At 38.6% G+C, this 18,684-nt stretch overlaps 1 protein-coding gene across 1 annotated transcript in view; it reads right to left on the reverse strand.

Annotated features, from left to right (window-relative positions):
• Nucleotides 1-11,776: 11,776 nt before the first annotated feature.
• LOC108706251 (interferon-induced very large GTPase 1-like) overlaps nt 11,777-18,684 on the reverse strand; it is a 42,201-nt gene continuing 35,293 nt past the window's right edge. The window contains 2 exon segments of the mRNA XM_041578738.1: nt 11,777-14,187; nt 14,190-17,033. Of these exon segments, the coding sequence (XP_041434672.1) occupies nt 12,314-14,187; nt 14,190-17,033 (4,718 nt within the window). The 3' untranslated portion in view covers nt 11,777-12,313.

Genomic DNA, 18,684 nt, shown 5'->3' on the forward strand with positions numbered 1-18,684 from the left:
TAAGTGACAGAGATGCGGTAACTTGGCTCTGCACATGTTGGTACAGGTGTGGTATTCCCTTTTTAGAAAAAAAATTGCGGCTGGGTACCTTCCACTGCGGTGTCCCAATTGCTACAAATTTGCGGAAGGCCTCAGAGTCCACCAGCTGGTATGGTAAAAGCTGGCGGGCTAAGAGTGCAGACAAGCCAGCTGTCAGACGCCGGGCAAGGGGGTGACAGTCAGACATTGGCTTCTTACGCTCAAACATGGCCTTCACAGAAACTTGGCTGGTGGCAGATGACTGGGAATGGGAACAGGTGATCAAGGTGGAAGGCGGAGTGGAGGGTGGTTCAGACGGGTCAAGGAGAGCAGAGGTAGAGCAGTAAGATGCTGGACCAGAAGGAGTGTGGCTTTTAGTTTGCCTGTTGCCTTTGAGGTGTTGCTCCCAAAGTGCTTTGTGCTTGCCGCTCATGTGCCTTCGCATAGAAGTTGTACCTATGTGGCTGTTGGGCTTACCAAGGCTCAGTTTCTGACTGCACTCATTGCAAATTACAATGCTTTTGTCAGAGGCACACACATTAAAAAAATCCCACACTGCTGACTTTTTGGAAGTGTGCGATCTGGCGGTAACAGTAGAAGTTGGCGGCATTGGCGGCAATGGCGGGTGCGTTGGCCGGCTGAACACAGGTGCCGATACATGTTGTTGCCCTACTGATCCCTGCGGGCTGTCCTCCCTGCTTCTTCTAAGTCTTATTCTCCTACTGCCTCTCTGACTCTCCGTCTCTCCATCTGAACTACCCTCCTCTTGCTCTCTTCTACTAGGCACCACAAAACATCAATCTCCTCATCATCATTCTCCTCAGATGCATCAATTTCTTCTGACACATCACAGAAGGAAGCAGCAGCGGGGACCTCCTCCTCATCACTCATTATGTCCATCTCTGTCGTGTTCTCTGCCAGAATTAAATCTGGTGTAACGTCCTCATCTCCTTCATCTTCTTCTGGCAATAATGGTTGCGCATTACTCAGTTCAAGAAACTCATGGGAAAATAACTCCTCTGACTCCAGTGAAGAAGGGGCACCGGTGGTGGAGGAAGTGTTACGTGGGGTGGCCATAGCAGTGGAGGATGAGGAGGATGTTGTGGTAAAGTTAGAAACGGTAGAGGATGGGGTGTGCTGTGTAAGCCAGTCAACTACCTCTTCAGCATTTTGGGAGTTCAGGGTCATTGGCTTTTTAAAACTGGGCAATTTGCTAGGGCCACAGGATTGCATAGCAGCACGGCCCCTAGCACGGCCTCTGCGTGGCGGCCTGCCTTTGCCTGGCATTATTTTTAAAAAAACAACAACAACAAAAACTCAGTTGGTTTTTCTGGAAACGATAATACACACAGCTAGATCAACGTATACACTACTACAGCGGTGGATACGGATTACGTAAAATATATGAATGCTGCTTGAAAAAAAGTAACTCAAGTGGTTTTTCTAGAGACGATAATATTATCAATATTTAGACAAAATGTGAACAAGCTCACACAGCTAGATGGCGGTTTGAAGAAAACACTGTGCAAATACTGCCCACAAGATCAACGTATACACTACTACAGCGGTGGATACGGATCTCGTAAAATTTATTATGGCTGCTTGAAAAAAGTCACTCCGGTCTTTTTTCTGGAGACGGTAATATTATGGATATTTAGACAGAATGTGAACAAGGTCACACAGCTAGATGGCAGTTGGTTGAATAACACACTGGGCAAAAAATGCCTACAGGGCAAATAATGCCTAAAAGGTCAATTTATACACTAATACAGCGATGGATACGGATTACGTAAAATATATTATGGCTGCTTGAAAAAAGTCACTCCGGTGTTTTTTCTGGAGACGGTAATATTATGGATATTTAGACAGAATGTGAACAAGGTCACACAGCTAGATGGCAGTTGGTTGAATAACACACTGGGCAAAAAATGCCTACAGGGCAAATAATGCCTAAAAGGTCAACTTATACACTACTACAGCGATGGATACGGATTACGTAAAATATATTATGGCTGCTTGAAAAAAGTCACTCCGGTGTTTTTCTGGAGACGGTAATATTATGGATATTTAGACAGAATGTGAACAAGGTCACACAGCTAGATGGCAGTTGGTTGAATAACACACTGGGCAAAAAATGCCTACAGGGCAAATAATGCCTAAAAGGTCAATTTATACACTAATACAGCGATGGATACGGATTACGTAAAATATATTATGGCTGCTTGAAAAAAGTCACTCCGGTGTTTTTTCTGGAGACGGTAATATTATGGATATTTAGACAGAATGTGAACAAGGTCACACAGCTAGATGGCAGTTGGTTGAATAACACACTGGGCAAAAAATGCCTACAGGGCAAATAATGCCTAAAAGGTCAACTTATACACTACTACAGCGATGGATACGGATTACGTAAAATATATTATGGCTGCTTGAAAAAAGTCACTCCGGTGTTTTTTCTGGAGACGGTAATATTATGGATATTTAGACAGAATGTGAACAAGGTCACACAGCTAGATGGCAGTTGGTTGAATAACACACTGGGCAAAAAATGCCTACAGGGCAAATAATGCCTAAAAGGTCAACTTATACACTACTACAGCGGTAGTAAAATAAAAAAAAGTAAAATAAAAAAAAATGAATATTAAAAAAAAAAAAAATTAAAGTTGGTGCTGCTGAACTACTAGGAGCAGCAGATTAGCACACCAGTCCCACTCCCCAACACTGCTAGACTAATAGCACTGGGCTCTTATAGTAGTAGTAGTAGTAAAACAACAAAAAAATAAATAAAAGCAGTCCTTACAAGGCAGCAGTCAGCAGATGAGATCAGAAGCAGGACAGCTGCCCACTGCAGCTACATACAGAGCACTGCAGTAGAAGGTAGATTACTAGCCAGCAAAGCTACCTAAGCTTAAATGTCCCTCAAACCCCTGCAGACTTCTGTCCCTCCAATAACAGAGCAGTATCAAAACGATTACTAGCCAGCAAACTTTCAACTGTCCCTGAAATCACTAACAGGCAGCAGCTCTCTCCCTACACTATCTCTTCAGAACACACAGGCAGAGTGAAAAAACGCTGCAGGGCTTCGGTTTTTATAGGGAAGGGGAGTGGTCCAGGGGAGAGCTTCCTGATTGGCTGCCATGTACCTGCTGGTCTGGGGTGAGAGGGCAAAAAAAAGCGCCAACAATGGCGAACCCAAAATGGCGAACGTCGCGCGACGTTCGCGAACTTCCGGCGAGCGCGAACACCCGATGTTCGCGTGAACAAGTTCGCCGGCGAACAGTTCGCGCCATCTCTAGTGGCAACCCTATCTGTGGTGTATCATCCTTAAAATATAGTATATTTGCTTTGTAATACATTAATGACTATCCATGTGGAATTCCCAGAGATTGCAGTGTCCAGTAGTTAGTGTTGGCTCTTTTCTGGGCCACTAGCTAAGCCAGGGTGACTGACCCTAACGGGAACTAGAACCTGGGTCTCTAACCTACTCTGATCAAGGAAGGGGCCAGACTGATGAACGTTCTGGTTCTTACGTGACAATTCCCTGAGTCCCTAACTGGGCCCTAGATCTGCAACAGCTACAGTGAGGCCTATTGTAACAGGTACCTAAGGGGCCTTAATTGCAGGAAGGGTGAAGTCCTTCCCTGACTGACAATCACTGGGGCTCATTTATCAACACTGGGCAAATTTGCCCATGGTCAGTTACCTATAGCAACCAATAAGTGATCAGCTTTTTGAAGTCAGCTGCAAGTAGAACAATTAATGCAGTAATTTGATTGGTAGCCATGGGTTACTGCCCATGGGCAAATTTGCCCAGTGTTAATAAATGACCCCCACTGACTCAATAAGTAGAACCTGCAGTTGGTGCAGCTTTCCCTGCACTTTACCAACTTTATATCCCAGGGGATCTCTGTCTCCCTGTGCATGCTCACCTTGCATTATTGCCCTGGCTTCCTCTTTCCCAGCATTCCTTACACAGTCACATGGCATCAGTCTTACTGTTTCCTAACACTGCCCCCTGCAGGCTGGACGTGAAACTTGCAAGGTCCTCATTTCTATGCATATTACAATATATCTGTAGGGAACCATATGGTTAAGCTCCCCCATGGTCCTAAAAGTATTGCATGGCTGTAAATCCTCTGCTTGGCCAACTAAGTATTGGACCTAAATTGGATAAGGCAGGGGGAGTGAGTCCTTTGTCCCTGTGCATTGTGCCTTGGCAAATTTCTGGTTTTACCAGAAGGTGTCACTGTTTCATAACTTCTTCATATAGTTAGATGCCATGTGCTCCATGTTCAGTCTACTTTCACTTTTAAGTAGAATGGAATGATTATTCCTTCTGGGCTGCTAGTACCACCAGGCCCCAGACTATGTAAAGAAACCACATGGGTGGTGATGACCTGTGTGGGCTTGGGGATAACAAGACCCCGGTAATAGATGCCTGGAGATGTATTCCAAGGAAAGAGGCTTGGGAGCCCTCAGTGAGTTTTGGCCTGAGAAAAGGGTATTACCATCACTGTTTCGCCTTGCCAAAAAATTTGCAAAACAGTGAAATTTCATGAAATGCATTGAAGCCAGTGGGCGTTTTTACACACAACAAATTTACTCTCTCCAAATGCATTAAAGTCAATGGGCGTTTTGTCTTATGGTGATTTTTCACTGCAAATTTTGCATGAAAAAAAAATTGGGAATTTTGCAGTGAATCCATGGCTGATCACTAGTGTCCACCAAGAGTGGAGTGATGGTCTGTGTCCTGAGTAAAGACTGAGGCAGGAGTTGGAAGACCACATGGGTACCACAGGGCAGGATTTATGGTGCATTGTGTATTTTACTTTGCCTTTTGCCTTTTCTTCTTATATAAAGTTTAATTTATTTTACTGCAATGGTGTGGTTAATCATTTGTTCCTAGTGGGGCCATCTGTAGGTGAATCCCTGGATCCCACTAGGTAGAAGCACTGCCATGGAGAGAAATTCCCTGTACCTGTTCATTTAGCAAAGGAGATTCAGGACTTGTGGATGGTAAGAAATTGATGATGTATATCCTATGGCACAGGGGCGTGGCCAAGATGGGGTTACAATATATATATATATATATATATATATATATATATATATATATATATATATATATATATATAATCCAAAATTGTAGAAACCGCACTCACAGGGCTAATCACAAAATATATCCCTTTTATTAGGAAACTAACGTTTAGGCTGCAACTCAGCCTTTGTCAGAGTTGAGTTGCAGCCCAGTGGCGGAACTACCCCCCGGCAGCTCACGCTCCACTGAAAAAAACTGCCAAATGCAGCCGAATGGAGGGGGTGGGGCCCGGCTGAGCATCACACACCATGGCCCGCCCCCCTCAAGTGACACTACTGTTGCAGTCGAAACATTAGTTTCCTAATAAAAGAGATATATTTTGTGATAATCCCTGTGAGTGCAGTTTCTACAACCTGTGTGTGGTCCAGAAACTATTTTCCAAATAGACTGCATGAATTAAGATTGACCGTGCACCCCACAAGTAAAGATGACAGAGTGCAGGTGTTTTGTGATATATATAGATTGTGCATGGGGATTTAAATGCTAAGAAGAGGCAACCTGTCCAGCCTTTTATGACAGTATTGCAGACCTGTAAATTCATTTTCACATTCACAGTGGAGTCCAATCCAGCCATTTTCTATCACATTATGGATAAATGTATCAGAATGTATTTGAAGTATAGTAATTTTCTGTATGCTTGCGTTTGATATAGGTTTTAAAAGAAATTAAGCTTTTGGATGCCAAAATGCTGCAGTTTTATTAGGGTCACTTTTTATTCCCGGAGAAAGGAGAAAACATAAGAATAAATTGTATATAATAAATATCAAATCCCGCTCATAACTCAAAGTCCACTCTAGGGGCCCCTGCTGCACAAGAGAACTCCCCCCACCCCAATGCATGCTCGCTCATACTTTTCATCTTTCGCAACCAGGAGTACTAGGTTCAAGGTAGTGGTGACAGGGAGCAGGTCTGAGCTGGCAGGGCTCTCAGGGTTTTCTCCCAAAGTCCCGCTGGTCCATTCGGACCCTGGACCAATCCCTTTATGATCATTATTTCTTGTATCCAGTGTTGGAATTTTAGAAAAGGAATACAGGGTTTTCTTTATTGAAGGCATTCATATATCATTAATACTGTATGCATTTTATTTATTTTAATAATTTTGTATATATGTATACTGTTTGAAACATTTTTAAGCTGTGATGAAATACAATGTTATTCTGATCATTACCACTTTCTGTCTTTACTATACAGTGCATCCATGCTTTTCTTCTCTGAATGCCACGTGGGAGAGGCACAACTGACATGGGTATAGGTTATCTGCTTGTCAATGGAACAGAAAGAGCTTTGTTTTCTCCATGAATACAGGGTTGCCTGCATTTGCCAACTGTTGTCATTAAAGGTGTGGTATGTGGGCATCCACGTGTAAGCCACTTAACTAGTACATCTTTCAAGTACAAACTAGTGGATACCAACAGACAAAAGATACAGTTGGACGCTGAAATCCCCAAATGCAAGTGCTCTATAATTGAGCAACATGGAGGCCAATTTTGTACCTGTCAGTGCTCTACCACTAATACAGTATCTGAAAATTTCATAAAGGAGAAAAATAAAGTGTGTGCTGCCACAAGAAAAAATATATAATGTAAATGGTACCACTCTAATAAACCAAAAAATATCATTGTTAAGTGTATAACAGGGAGATCCACTCACAGTTCATCTCAGTCCCAAGGTTCAAAATCCAAAAACACTATATCCAAAAAGAAGAATGTGAGGATCTCCAATAAACAAAATAGAGAGTCCTGGCACTCAATAGCAATTGCAAAGGGGTAAACCCCTACGTGTTTATTCAGTCAAACAATGCACAACATTTCGGGGGCTTGCCCCTTCGTCAGGTGATACATTACAACCACGTAATATCCCTTAAATACCCTTAGGCCCCTCCCACCAAGGTGAGTAAAAAATACTTAAAAATTCAAGTCCATTATAGAAAGTCTATATGTAGGTTAAAGTGAAGCTCCAATCATGTGCAATTATAACTCGATCCATCTGTAACAAAATTAAAAGATGCAGACATTCTAGAGGAACATTTATTGTATTATTCTTTCCCTGTTTAAAAGAAAAACATTTACCTTTCCCTTTGAAGTTATTCAGTATAATTCTTATCAGTAGATTATCTGAAAAGTAAGGAGATACATGGTTACTATTCAAATACAATGTTCTAAAAATATATTTACAAATAAACTGTAACAATCGTATTAAGTAACAATGATAAGGTTACATATGTAGAAAAAATTAACCATCTTTACAAATAACTAGATAGGCTGAACTCTTCATTTATACCTCTTGGGACCTGTGTTTGTAACAGCCAAATCCAATAACTCTCACGTTGGAGTAGTTTTTGTTTAAGATTTTGCCCACTCCTATTTGTTACTTTTTCTAGAATCTTCCACCTCAGTTGTGAAATTCTGTGTGGTTTTTTCAAAACAATGTTTAGCCAAAGTGGTTTCATATTTCTTTTGTTTATTCAATGTGTTACTATCTTCATTTATAGGATTAAAATTGCGTATAGTGGATTTGTGCTCATTCAAGTGTATTTTAATCGGTCAGCTTGTTTTACCAATATAGGCCATACCACACGGACATTTTATGTAATAAATCCCATTACTAGAATTACAGGTGTGGAAGCCTTTTGTGTAGTGGCGGGAACCTTTACTTGGATGTGTGACATAATCGCCTTTGGTAATGCTATTGCAATTACCACAATTGTGGCAAGGATAGGTCCCTGAAGGTGCTTTGTTTCCTCTAGTGTCCATTTTCTTGTGTCTAATCAAATCCCCAATATTTTTCCCTCTCCTGTAAGAAAAAATTGGTGGAGAAATAGTTTGCCAATTTTTACATCATTCTTAAGTATTCCCCAATTTTTCAAGATAATGTTTTTAATTACTTTGGAGTTGGTGTCAAATGTGGAGACAAATGGTACACTTTAGAGCCATGCCTTAAAGATACAACAGATTTCTTGACATGTATAAAATCTATTATTGAACCACCCCAAAACATCATCCTTTGCTCGCTAGATGTAGGGGGCCTATACACCTCAATACCACACGAAGAGGGGATCGAATGTATAAGTACTTATTTATGTCATACACAATTGCCTACATATAAAATCAATTTTATTTGTACTCTTCTTGAGGTAATCCTTACAAAAAATGTTTTTACCTTTGAAAATAAATATTTTCTACAGACACAAGGTTGCGCAATGGGGGTGAACATGGCGCCCGCCTACACTAACATATATATGGACAATTTTGAACAAACCTATATATTCAATAAGCCAGAATTTTCGAAACATATTTATGCCTATATGAGGTTTGTCGGTGACACCTTCTTTGTTTGGACAGGCACACAGATTGAGCTAAATGATTTTTTGGAATATCTAAATAAGACACATAGGTCCATTAAATTCACACTGGAGAGTCACCCCACTAATATTTATTTTTTGGATGTTAATATACAGTACACAGATAAAGGGTTCATAACCTCTATGTATACAAAACCAACAGATTGTAACAACTTGTTAATTCCCACCAGCTTCCATCCACCTGGGTTATTTAAAGGATCACCCAGAAGGCAGATGCTGAGGGTAAGAAGAATTACGTCTACCGATGAGTTATACTCTGAAGAGTCTACTAAAATGACTAAGAAATTTTTAGCAAAAGGGTATAATAGGGAAGAACTGGAAAAGGTTAGAAATGAAGTAGGGAAACTACCTAGGGAACACCTTCTAATAAAAACTGGGAGCAAAAAGGATAAACTCAGTCGTGTACCATTTGTCTCCACATTTGACACCAACTCCAAAGTAATTAAAAACATTATCTTGAAAAATTGGGGAATACTTAAGAATGATGTAAAAATTGGCAAACTATTTCTCCACCAATTTTTTCTTACAGGAGAGGGAAAAATATTGGGGATTTGATTAGACACAAGAAAATGGACACTAGAGGAAACAAAGCACCTTCAGGGACCTATCCTTGCCACAATTGTGGTAATTGCAATAGCATTACCAAAGGCGATTATGTCACACATCCAAGTAAAGGTTCCCGCCACTACACAAAAGGCTTCCACACCTGTAATTCTAGTAATGGGATTTATTACATAAAATGTCCGTGTGGTATGGCCTATATTGGTAAAACAAGCTGACCGATTAAAATACGCTTGAATGAGCACAAATCCACTATACGCAATTTTAATCCTATAAATGAAGATAGTAACACATTGAATAAACAAAAGAAATATGAAACCACTTTGGCTAAACATTGTTTTGAAAAAACAACACAGAATTTCACAACTGAGGTGGAAGATTCTAGAAAAAGTAACAAATAGGAGTGGGCAAAATCTTAAACAAAAACTACTCCAACGTGAGAGTTATTGGATTTGGCTGTTACAAACACAGGTCCCAAGAGGTATAAATGAAGAGTTCAGCCTATCTAGTTATTTGTAAAGATGGTTAATTTTTTCTACATATGTAACCTTATCATTGTTACTTAATACGATTGTTACAGTTTATTTGTAAATATATTTTTAGAACATTGTATTTGAATAGTAACCATGTATCTCCTTACTTTTCAGATAATCTACTGATAAGAATTATACTGAATAACTTCAAAGGGAAAGGTAAATGTTTCTCTTTTAAACAGGGAAAGAATATTACAATAAATGTTCCTCTAGAATGTCTGCATCTTTTAATTTTGTTACAGATGGATCGAGTTATAATTGCACATGATTGGAGCTTCACTTTAACCTACATATGGACTTTCTATAATGGACTTGAATTTTTAAGTATTTTTTACTCACCTTGGTGGGAGGGGCCTAAGGGTATTTAAGGGATGTTAAGTGGTTGTAATGTATCACCTGACGAAGGGGCAAGCCCCCGAAACGTTGTGCATTGTTTGACTGAATAAACACGTATTGGTTTACCCCTTTGCAATTGCTATTGAGTGCCAGGACTCTCTATTTTGTCTATACAGAAGTGTGGGGATTGCCGTATCCCCCAAGGACTGGGCACCTAGCAGGATTAACGAAGGAGGGCCGGTGAGTGCAAGCGGATATTGTGTTGGATCTCCAATAATCAAGAGCTAAATATTTTTTAAAAAAAGTAGAAAATTTATTATACCAAGAAAACCTTATCAAAATTGTGACTGTAGTGTGTATTTTAAATTTTATTTTTCCTTATTATTTTTTCTTATATTTTTTGGTTTCCATTATTCATTATTTCACTTATTGTTTCATTTTATTCATTTTTCTATAATTTTCACATATATATTTTTTTCTTTATTGTTTGTTTTTGTTTGAGGTGTATCTTTGTATTTTTGTATTTTTGTAACATTGTTTTGTGTATGTATAGAATGATTTGTCTTTTAACCACTAGGTGGAACTTCACAATCTGTAACAAAAGTGGTAACACATGCTTGCTTTGTTGTGATTGGGTACAGCCCCTTTATAACATGTGTACAGGGGTGTGCCATTTAGCCTATGAATAAGTGCCCTATCAGGCATGAAACGCGTTAGGTTTTATGTCCTAATAAATTTTCTTCTTTGTTTTAAAAATATTTAGCTCTTGATTATTGGAGATCCTCACATTCTTCCTTTTGGATATAGTGTTTTTGAATTTCATAAAGGACCCTCCTATCTTTATGTGTACTGCTCTACTGTGTAGTACAGCTGTCAATTCAAATGGTAATTTTTACCTGTAGCCAGGTCTGTAGCTTGGACTGTGTGTTGGGTCAAAAAAAGTCTACCCTATTGATTTCTGGCTAGAAATCAGTCTCCTCCCAATGGGTCTCAATTGGCCATAATATAGGTCTTAATATCTAGGTGTCATTATAAGGCAGTTGATGGCTGTGGGCCAAATGATTTGACCAAGTTGGTCTGGCCCAGAATGTGGGCTATGAAATCTGGCAAACATTCACTCCTTTAGTGACTACACAAACAATATTGCTAATTTATCTCTGCCTCTCCTAATGTTTTGTTTCTCCTGATCCACTTACTTTTACTAATCTGCAAGAAATACAACATACAGATAATCCTGGCATAGATATTTTATTTGCAACTAAATTTGCAAGTGTGGAATTTTCAGATATTCCAGAATATATTCAACATCACTGACACTAATGCTCCTTGTTCGCTATACATATATATATATATATATATATATATATAGATGAATGCAAATATGGTGCAAGTATTCATGGAATGTGGAGATCTAGTGATAGCTCTTGTTATGATTACACATTTTGGAATGCTCATAAAATTCTGGAAATCTTGGTAAAAGAAATGTATTGCATGTAAAAATATGGGAACTTGTGCCACTTTTTATACATTGCTTGTTGTTAGTAAATGAGTTCTGCTTTAATTGGAAAGTAATGAATACATTTGATTTTTGATACTTCTTATTTTGCAAATGCTTTCCAAAAGATCAGAAAATGTGAATTGTAGCTACATTACATTACATGTAAGAGAGAGAAAAATTCAATTCCAGGACCATAATCATATTTTTTCGTATGTAGTGTTCAGTAAATTCAATTTAATCAACTAAAATATTAGAAATCAAATGTAAGAAATCACAAAGCTCAGAATTTTTAAATTATGTTGCCCCACTAGGCATATATAGTCCTTTATATTGCCAACTTACAGTAAATATTAGTTAGGAGCCAGACATCATTCTGTTTTTAACTGGAACAATTTATTTTCACAGGTTTAGAAATAATACATTTAAAATGTTAAGTTCAAGAATGTTATATAATGAATAATTATTAGTAACTTTTAAACTGGTATTCATTTTATATAGTTTTAGAATTATTTGCTCTCTTCTTCTGACCCTTTATAGCTTTGAAAATACCCTGGCAGCCAAAAACTATTGCTGTCTGAAGCTGCAGCTTTAGTGTTATTGTTACATATTGTTACATATATTTCTTTTCATCCCTTCTCCAATTCATATTCCAGTCTGACATGCACATCTGCTTGGTTGCTAGATTAATTTGGATCCTAGCAACACAGATAGAACAGAAAGCCAAATAATTAAAAACCATGCATAATTAAAATGCAAATCGATTAATATCGCTCTTAACATCATACTAGAAGTTAATCTGAAGACAACCTCTGTAATCAGTTAAAATGATCACCTTTGCTGCACTTTACATAACTTTATTTTACATTTTCTTAAGAGAAAGAAGGAGACAAAACACTATTAGACAAGTTCTAAGGCGGAACATATTTGACAGTTTTCATTTCATATACTTCTTTTAAACTCATAAGAGCTTTTTCATCTGTTATCTTATGCCATTCATCAGGAAGATCAGCAGGCAGTGCATTATATACCTCTGCAAAATCTTTATTATACTTCACAAAAATGTATTTCCAGTAATCTGAGGCTGTGATGCTGGAGTCAGGCTGAATGGCCCAGTCTGGGTATATTAGACGATAATCTTTATAAGGATGGAATTTCTTATTTGTGTCTGAATTTCTAAAGCGAAACTTACTAATAACATCAGATGAACAAATCTCTGCAACCAGCTTTGTATTCTTCTTATGTTGCAAACGTTTAAACCCTTGAGGGCGATGGACAGATGCAAAGTGCTCCTTATGGTCAGTAGCTCCAGCCTCACAGGGGACTCCACAGAAGGGACACTGCTTCCCACAGCCAAACACTCTCTTAAACAGAACATCCTCTGGTTTCAGTGGGAGTTTGTCAAGTACTGATTCTGTGCTGGAAGATTCCATCTCTGATCTGATCTGTTTCTCTGTTTCTGTAAGAAAAAACTCAATGTCCTTTGAGAACAGCTTGATATCTGCTTGGTTTTGGAAACTGACCAACTGCAACTCTGTCTGGTTGATTACTAATTCACTTTCTAACATCTTACAGAACTTAATCAAAAAGTCAGAGACAGTGGATATATCTTGTAAACTTTCAAGACTGTTCCTGATTTTTTTACAGATATCAGATAGAATGTTTGTTTGCAACTTTTCTAGACCATTTTTATAAGTGTTTACTATGTGCTGATAAATCCACTCTTTCACATACAGCTCATAATGATCAATATACATGAAAAACTGACAAAATTTTTGACCTTTTAAAAGTTTCTCAAGTACATGTGATTGAAAGAAAGCGCGACAACTAAATTTTTTGGCACTTTCATTAGCCAAAATATCCTCTACAACAGCCTTCCCCAGATGCTCCCTAATCTGATTGGTTATTGCAGGTTTCAGGCAGAGCTCACAGAACTGTTTGGCTCTACTTTGTATTTCATCTTTTTCCTGGAATATATTTTTAAATGTTGTTAAATAATGAGGTTTCAGTTTTTCCAGACACAGTACCGGGTTATTTTCCCGAATAAACTCATCATGCATCTTCTGGAATTTCCAAGACACACTTTCCAAGATATGGAGTTTTATATCCAAATCAAACTCATGGGTAATGTGCAGTTTCTTCACATCATCCTCCCTGAGTCTTTCATTGATTATATTGAGCAATTCTTGGCAATAAGTTCCATCATAGTCTCCTCCTGTATTAACCTTCTCTGTTACATTATCTGAACATATTCTTATTAAAGTAGAAGCAAGGTTGGATGTTTTATTATGGAATTCTGTGCTCCAGTATACTTTCACATGTTTTGTATACCATTTGTCTGTATGCTGATCTTTAACCTGGAATTCAACTTTTCCAAACCCTATTAAATCGTTTATCCTAAGTAATATCTCCTTTATAGAGGCCCCTCTGTTGGACAAGTCTCGTTTGAGCTCCAGTAACATTTCCTGACTGACATTGCGTTTTTGTAAAAGATTCCTTGGTAACTCAGCTATTGTACTTTCCCACATATTCTTAAATTCCTTTTCTATTTCATCATCTTCAAGCTGACTTTCCCTTTCTCTGACCTGTTTTATAAGATTGGAAACTTTCTCCTCAATTGTTTTTTGGTAAGTTTTCTGTATATTATTTATCTGATGTTTTTGTTTTTGGATCCTAATAGTATCATCGATCTTTGATGTTACATAACTTTTTAATTCGTTTTGGAGAGAATGTACCCTTCTGGTGAAATCTTCTCTGTATTTTTCAATTAGGTGAACATTTTTTTTTTACTTTCAAAATATTTTTGTAGCAATTGTAACATCATTTGCTTCTCATTGCAAAGGAAAGTAAACAACTTATCTGTAATATCATTGACAATTATTGGTTGTAGTTCATCTGCTGACTGATTTTTTATACTGTTCTCAGTGCTAATTAGCCAGGTATGAACCTGTTTGCGGAAGTTCCATTCCCACTGGGAGTACTCAATTGATAATTGATTGTAAGCTTCAGCTACCAGGCTGTTCCTAAAACTGAAAATGAAATTTTCATGTTTCACAGAGTTCCACAAACATTTTATCCATTCAATAAATTCAAAGATATTCTGGGGTTGTTGAAGGCTTTCATTTTTCTCGATGAATTCAAACAAATATTTTTTCAGTTCAGACACAATTTCACTGTAGCCAGAGTTTACAGAAGCCATGGGTGGGACTCCATACCAAAGGCCAGGAATGTACCAATTGTCTTCTGTAAAGTTATAATCCATGATTTCACTGAAGTTTGTGATCCCACTCTTGTTTTCCATGTTAGCTGCTATTCTTGTCATCTCATCCAAAAGCTCCAAGAGTTTCTTTCTGTCCCTCATGTTATTATCATCAGCAGAAACATCACTCGCATTATGATGAATAAACTGGCATTTGGGTTTCTTACCTATTTGCTTCATTCTAAGAAATGCATGGACCACAATCTGCAAAATGTCGCTCATTTCTACACTATTTTCAATAGCCATATTGATTATAATAATATCACTGAGCCCAATTACTAGAGTTGCCAGCTCATTGTCATGTTCATAGCTGTCCTCCAGAGAAGCCAATTCTGGAGCCTTCAGACCTTCAGTGTCAATTACCAGAATAAACTCACAGCCCAGATTCTCCTTAAGATTATCTTTTACTTTAATCAGAGTCATGAAGGCTCCTCGTGTGCATCTTCCACTGGCCACAGGGAACTGTAAGCCAAACATGGTATTTAGGAGGGTGGATTTCCCTGTGCTCTGCACTCCTAAAACAGAGATTACTCTCATTTTACAGTTCCCTCCTGTCTTGTTATCCAGTTCAGTCAGAAAATCAGTTACCCATCTCAGGGGGATATTGGAGGCATCTCCATCTATCAGCTCCAATGGGAACCCATCTATTAGCAGATCAGCAGCAATTCCTGGGAGATTACAGAATTGTCTCCTTTCTGGTGTGATTTTGCCTTGACTCACCATGGAACATTCAGCCTCATACAACTGCCCCATCTCACGAAGAAAATGTTCTGCTCCCAAAGAACTATCAGATATCTGCTGATCTAACTGTTTTAATTCCTGTTGGTCATCTGCTTTATTGTTACATGTGTCCTTGTATTTAGCCTTTAACATGGAGAGATTATTTCTAGCCATTGAGTCAAGTTCAAATTTAATCCATTTCAGGAAATAATGTTTCTCTGCTAGAGACAAATGTGTGATGGCAGAAATAAACGTACTCATAGGATCAGGTAGATTATCCTGGTTCTGCTCCATGTGTAACTTTTTAAGTTTTTCTGTCAGCTGAGATCGATATTCTTCTGTATTTCTCTCTCCTTGATTTCTCATTCTGCACAATTCCTTCTCTATCTGGGCCACTTGCTTCCACAGATCCCCTTGTAGTTTCATTGTCTCTTTCTTATATTGTACCACATCTTGTATTTCTTTAGTTATTTCTGTGGCATGTTCTTTTGCTTTCTGACATTCCTGGGAATGTTCATCCACTTTGATGCCAAGTTCAGTGGCTGTGTTTGCTAAATCTTCCAGTTTTACTCTCTTATCTGATTCTTTCATAAACTGTTTGATAATGTTTTGTACAAGTTTTACTAGTCCTGCATCATTTGCTTTTTTATCTTTTATCAGTATGTGTGATTTGCAAATATTCAGCAGAAAGAGTAACTTTTTCAAGGATTCTGATGTCTCTTTACTGACACCTTTGCCACTTGGAGTAATGATGAAATAGAACTTGGTGCTGCAGTTACTACACTGGGCTAAGAGCTGACACTCTCTCTCATTAATACTCTCAGCAAATACAAACACTGCTGATGAGACCTGGGTTAGGAAGCTGAATTGGGTCCAGTTAGACTCTATGTCTCCACATAAATTAGTAACAGCAACAGGTTCTGGGAAAGTGTCAGAATTCTCTCTTCCAACAGGTAAAAACCAGGAGATTTCCACTAGGCCATCAGAGATTTGTCTTTGAATATTCCCACCTTCCATATTTTCATGAATAAAGTAGTCATGGTATTGCTGAACTGGGCTGAGCATTTGGTTGAGAATTTTAGATTTAGATAATTTGCTTTCCCCCAGTCTTACAAAGGAAAATAATGGCATTTCTACTTGAACCAGATTTTCCTCTACAAAGCCTTTACTTTCTGCCATAGTGTGGGGTCTCCATCTCTTGACAATGTCTCTCATAGCCCAGAGCATGAAGGTACATTCTGGCCCATCACCAGCAGGGAGCAGCAGTGGGACGGCAAACTGACACATGGACATTTTGGAGAAGATGTTCTGCTGTAAAAACATATCTGAGCAATGCAAGAGAACACACAGAATGTCTAAAGGATTGATGGAATTAGATTCATGATAATTGCTATACAAATACATTTCCTGAAATATATCCTCTTTTAAACAATCTGTATCTGCCCATGAATTCCCAGAAATATCCTCAAGTTGAATTGTTCTTGCAGTCCTGTCCAGAGCCATCAGTTTCCTAAGAAGAGCCCAGGGAAGATCTTGTACAGTCTGGGGAGCAACTTTATTTATATTCTCCTGCCCAATGTCCAGGATGTCCCTCAGGGAGAGCTTCGACTCTTTATAGAGTTTTATCATTTTATTCAGGGTGTTTTGGTTTTCTGGTAAAGAAAAAGGAAACAAATATTCACAGGATTCCTTCTCTTCTGCTAATTTATGTCTGTATATAGATGTTTAGCTTGGTTATGGGTATAAGTTATAAAAAGACAATTATACTCTTTAATAGTGATGGGCGAATAAATTCACCAGGCACAAATTTGTAGTGAATTTTAGTGTTTCACCACAGGCGAATACAATCTGCTGTGAAAAATTGCCAGCATAAAAAAAGAAATGTTATTTGGATGCCCATTATCTTTAATGCGTGCATAAAAATTGACGCCAGTGACAAAATTGATGCAGGCGCCAACATTCGCGTTTCGCACAATTTTCCGCCAAATTTTCCTCCGAAAATTTGCACATTTTTTCGGCGAAATGGGACAAATTTGCTCTTTAAATCAATTTGTTTGGAATCTGTTAGATCAGTGTATACAACCATCAATTGTATGGGATTGCAAACTATGTCTATATAGATACATGTTAATAATAGCAAAAATGTATATATCATTATTTCTGGAAGAAGTTACTGACACATTTGTATGATTGGTGGAGCCGTCCTGCAAACAGAGCTATGTGTCCATACATGCAGTAACTGCCTGATGTTTTCTCCTTCCATCTTTCTTTTCTCCTATTAACTTTGCTTCATTTTTCTCTACTTGCTTCCTTTTCTCCTTCTTGCTAACCTAACACCCCTAATGATCCTGATTTTTACTAGGTTGTCTAAAACAGCTTAGAGGAAAGTAGGCGTAAGTGTTGAGATGGGGCAGGGCATTTGTAGGTGTGGCTGAGCATTTGGCAGGCATTTCAGGGGTCTGACCTAAATATAGTAGTAGTATATCCCTACAGTATCAACTTGACAGGTCCCCACCCCCTGATAGGTGTTACCGCCCCTAATGGGTGGAGTTACTGCTCCTAATAGGTGGAGCTAAATTTAATCTGGTCTTTCTGACCTGATATAGCCACGCCCACTGCGGCAAAGCATTCCCCGCCCACTGTGCAGCCGCCATTTTTGGAAAATTAAGACACCATTTTGTGTAATAACAATAAACCCTAGCTATCCTCTACTGTGAGCATCACCAGGTGGTTATGTTTAATATTACAAGAGCAATATGTGGTCACTGAGTAACTGCGAGGTCCATCATGTGGTTATTGCTATAACTACCGATGATTACCAAAAAAAGACATGTACAGACATGACTTTTGGTATTTTATAGGGTCTCAGGGATGGGCCTAAATGCCTGGGCATGTCTAGACCAGTGTGGAACAAATATGAATTAGAAATAAATAACAGTGCCCCAGCTCCCACCATATGTTCCCTTTTCTAAACCTACACTGTCACTCTCAGTTTCCTAATATTGGCTTTCTCCCCCACCTAGTTACTCCTTGTTGGGACAATAGGCAATCTGTACTCAGTAGCTCTCTCTAATTTTCTGCAGGCCAAGGTCTGCTATGTCTGACCCTAGCCTAACAGTGTTGGGAGACTGGGGAGGGACACCTAAAATGGGTAATTTCTAGGATAATCAGGGGAGTTGACAGTTCTGTAAGCCCACGTAAATGTAAATGGGTATTATCTGCATGCTTTTGGGAAGATAGAGGGGTTGTGCCTTATGTTGGTGAGATGTTGCCTAGAATAATGTGGCAGAGAAAGATAACCAT

This window comes from Xenopus laevis, chromosome 9_10S (assembly GCF_017654675.1).
Source record: "Xenopus laevis strain J_2021 chromosome 9_10S, Xenopus_laevis_v10.1, whole genome shotgun sequence".
Lineage (NCBI taxonomy): Eukaryota > Metazoa > Chordata > Amphibia > Anura > Pipidae > Xenopus > Xenopus laevis.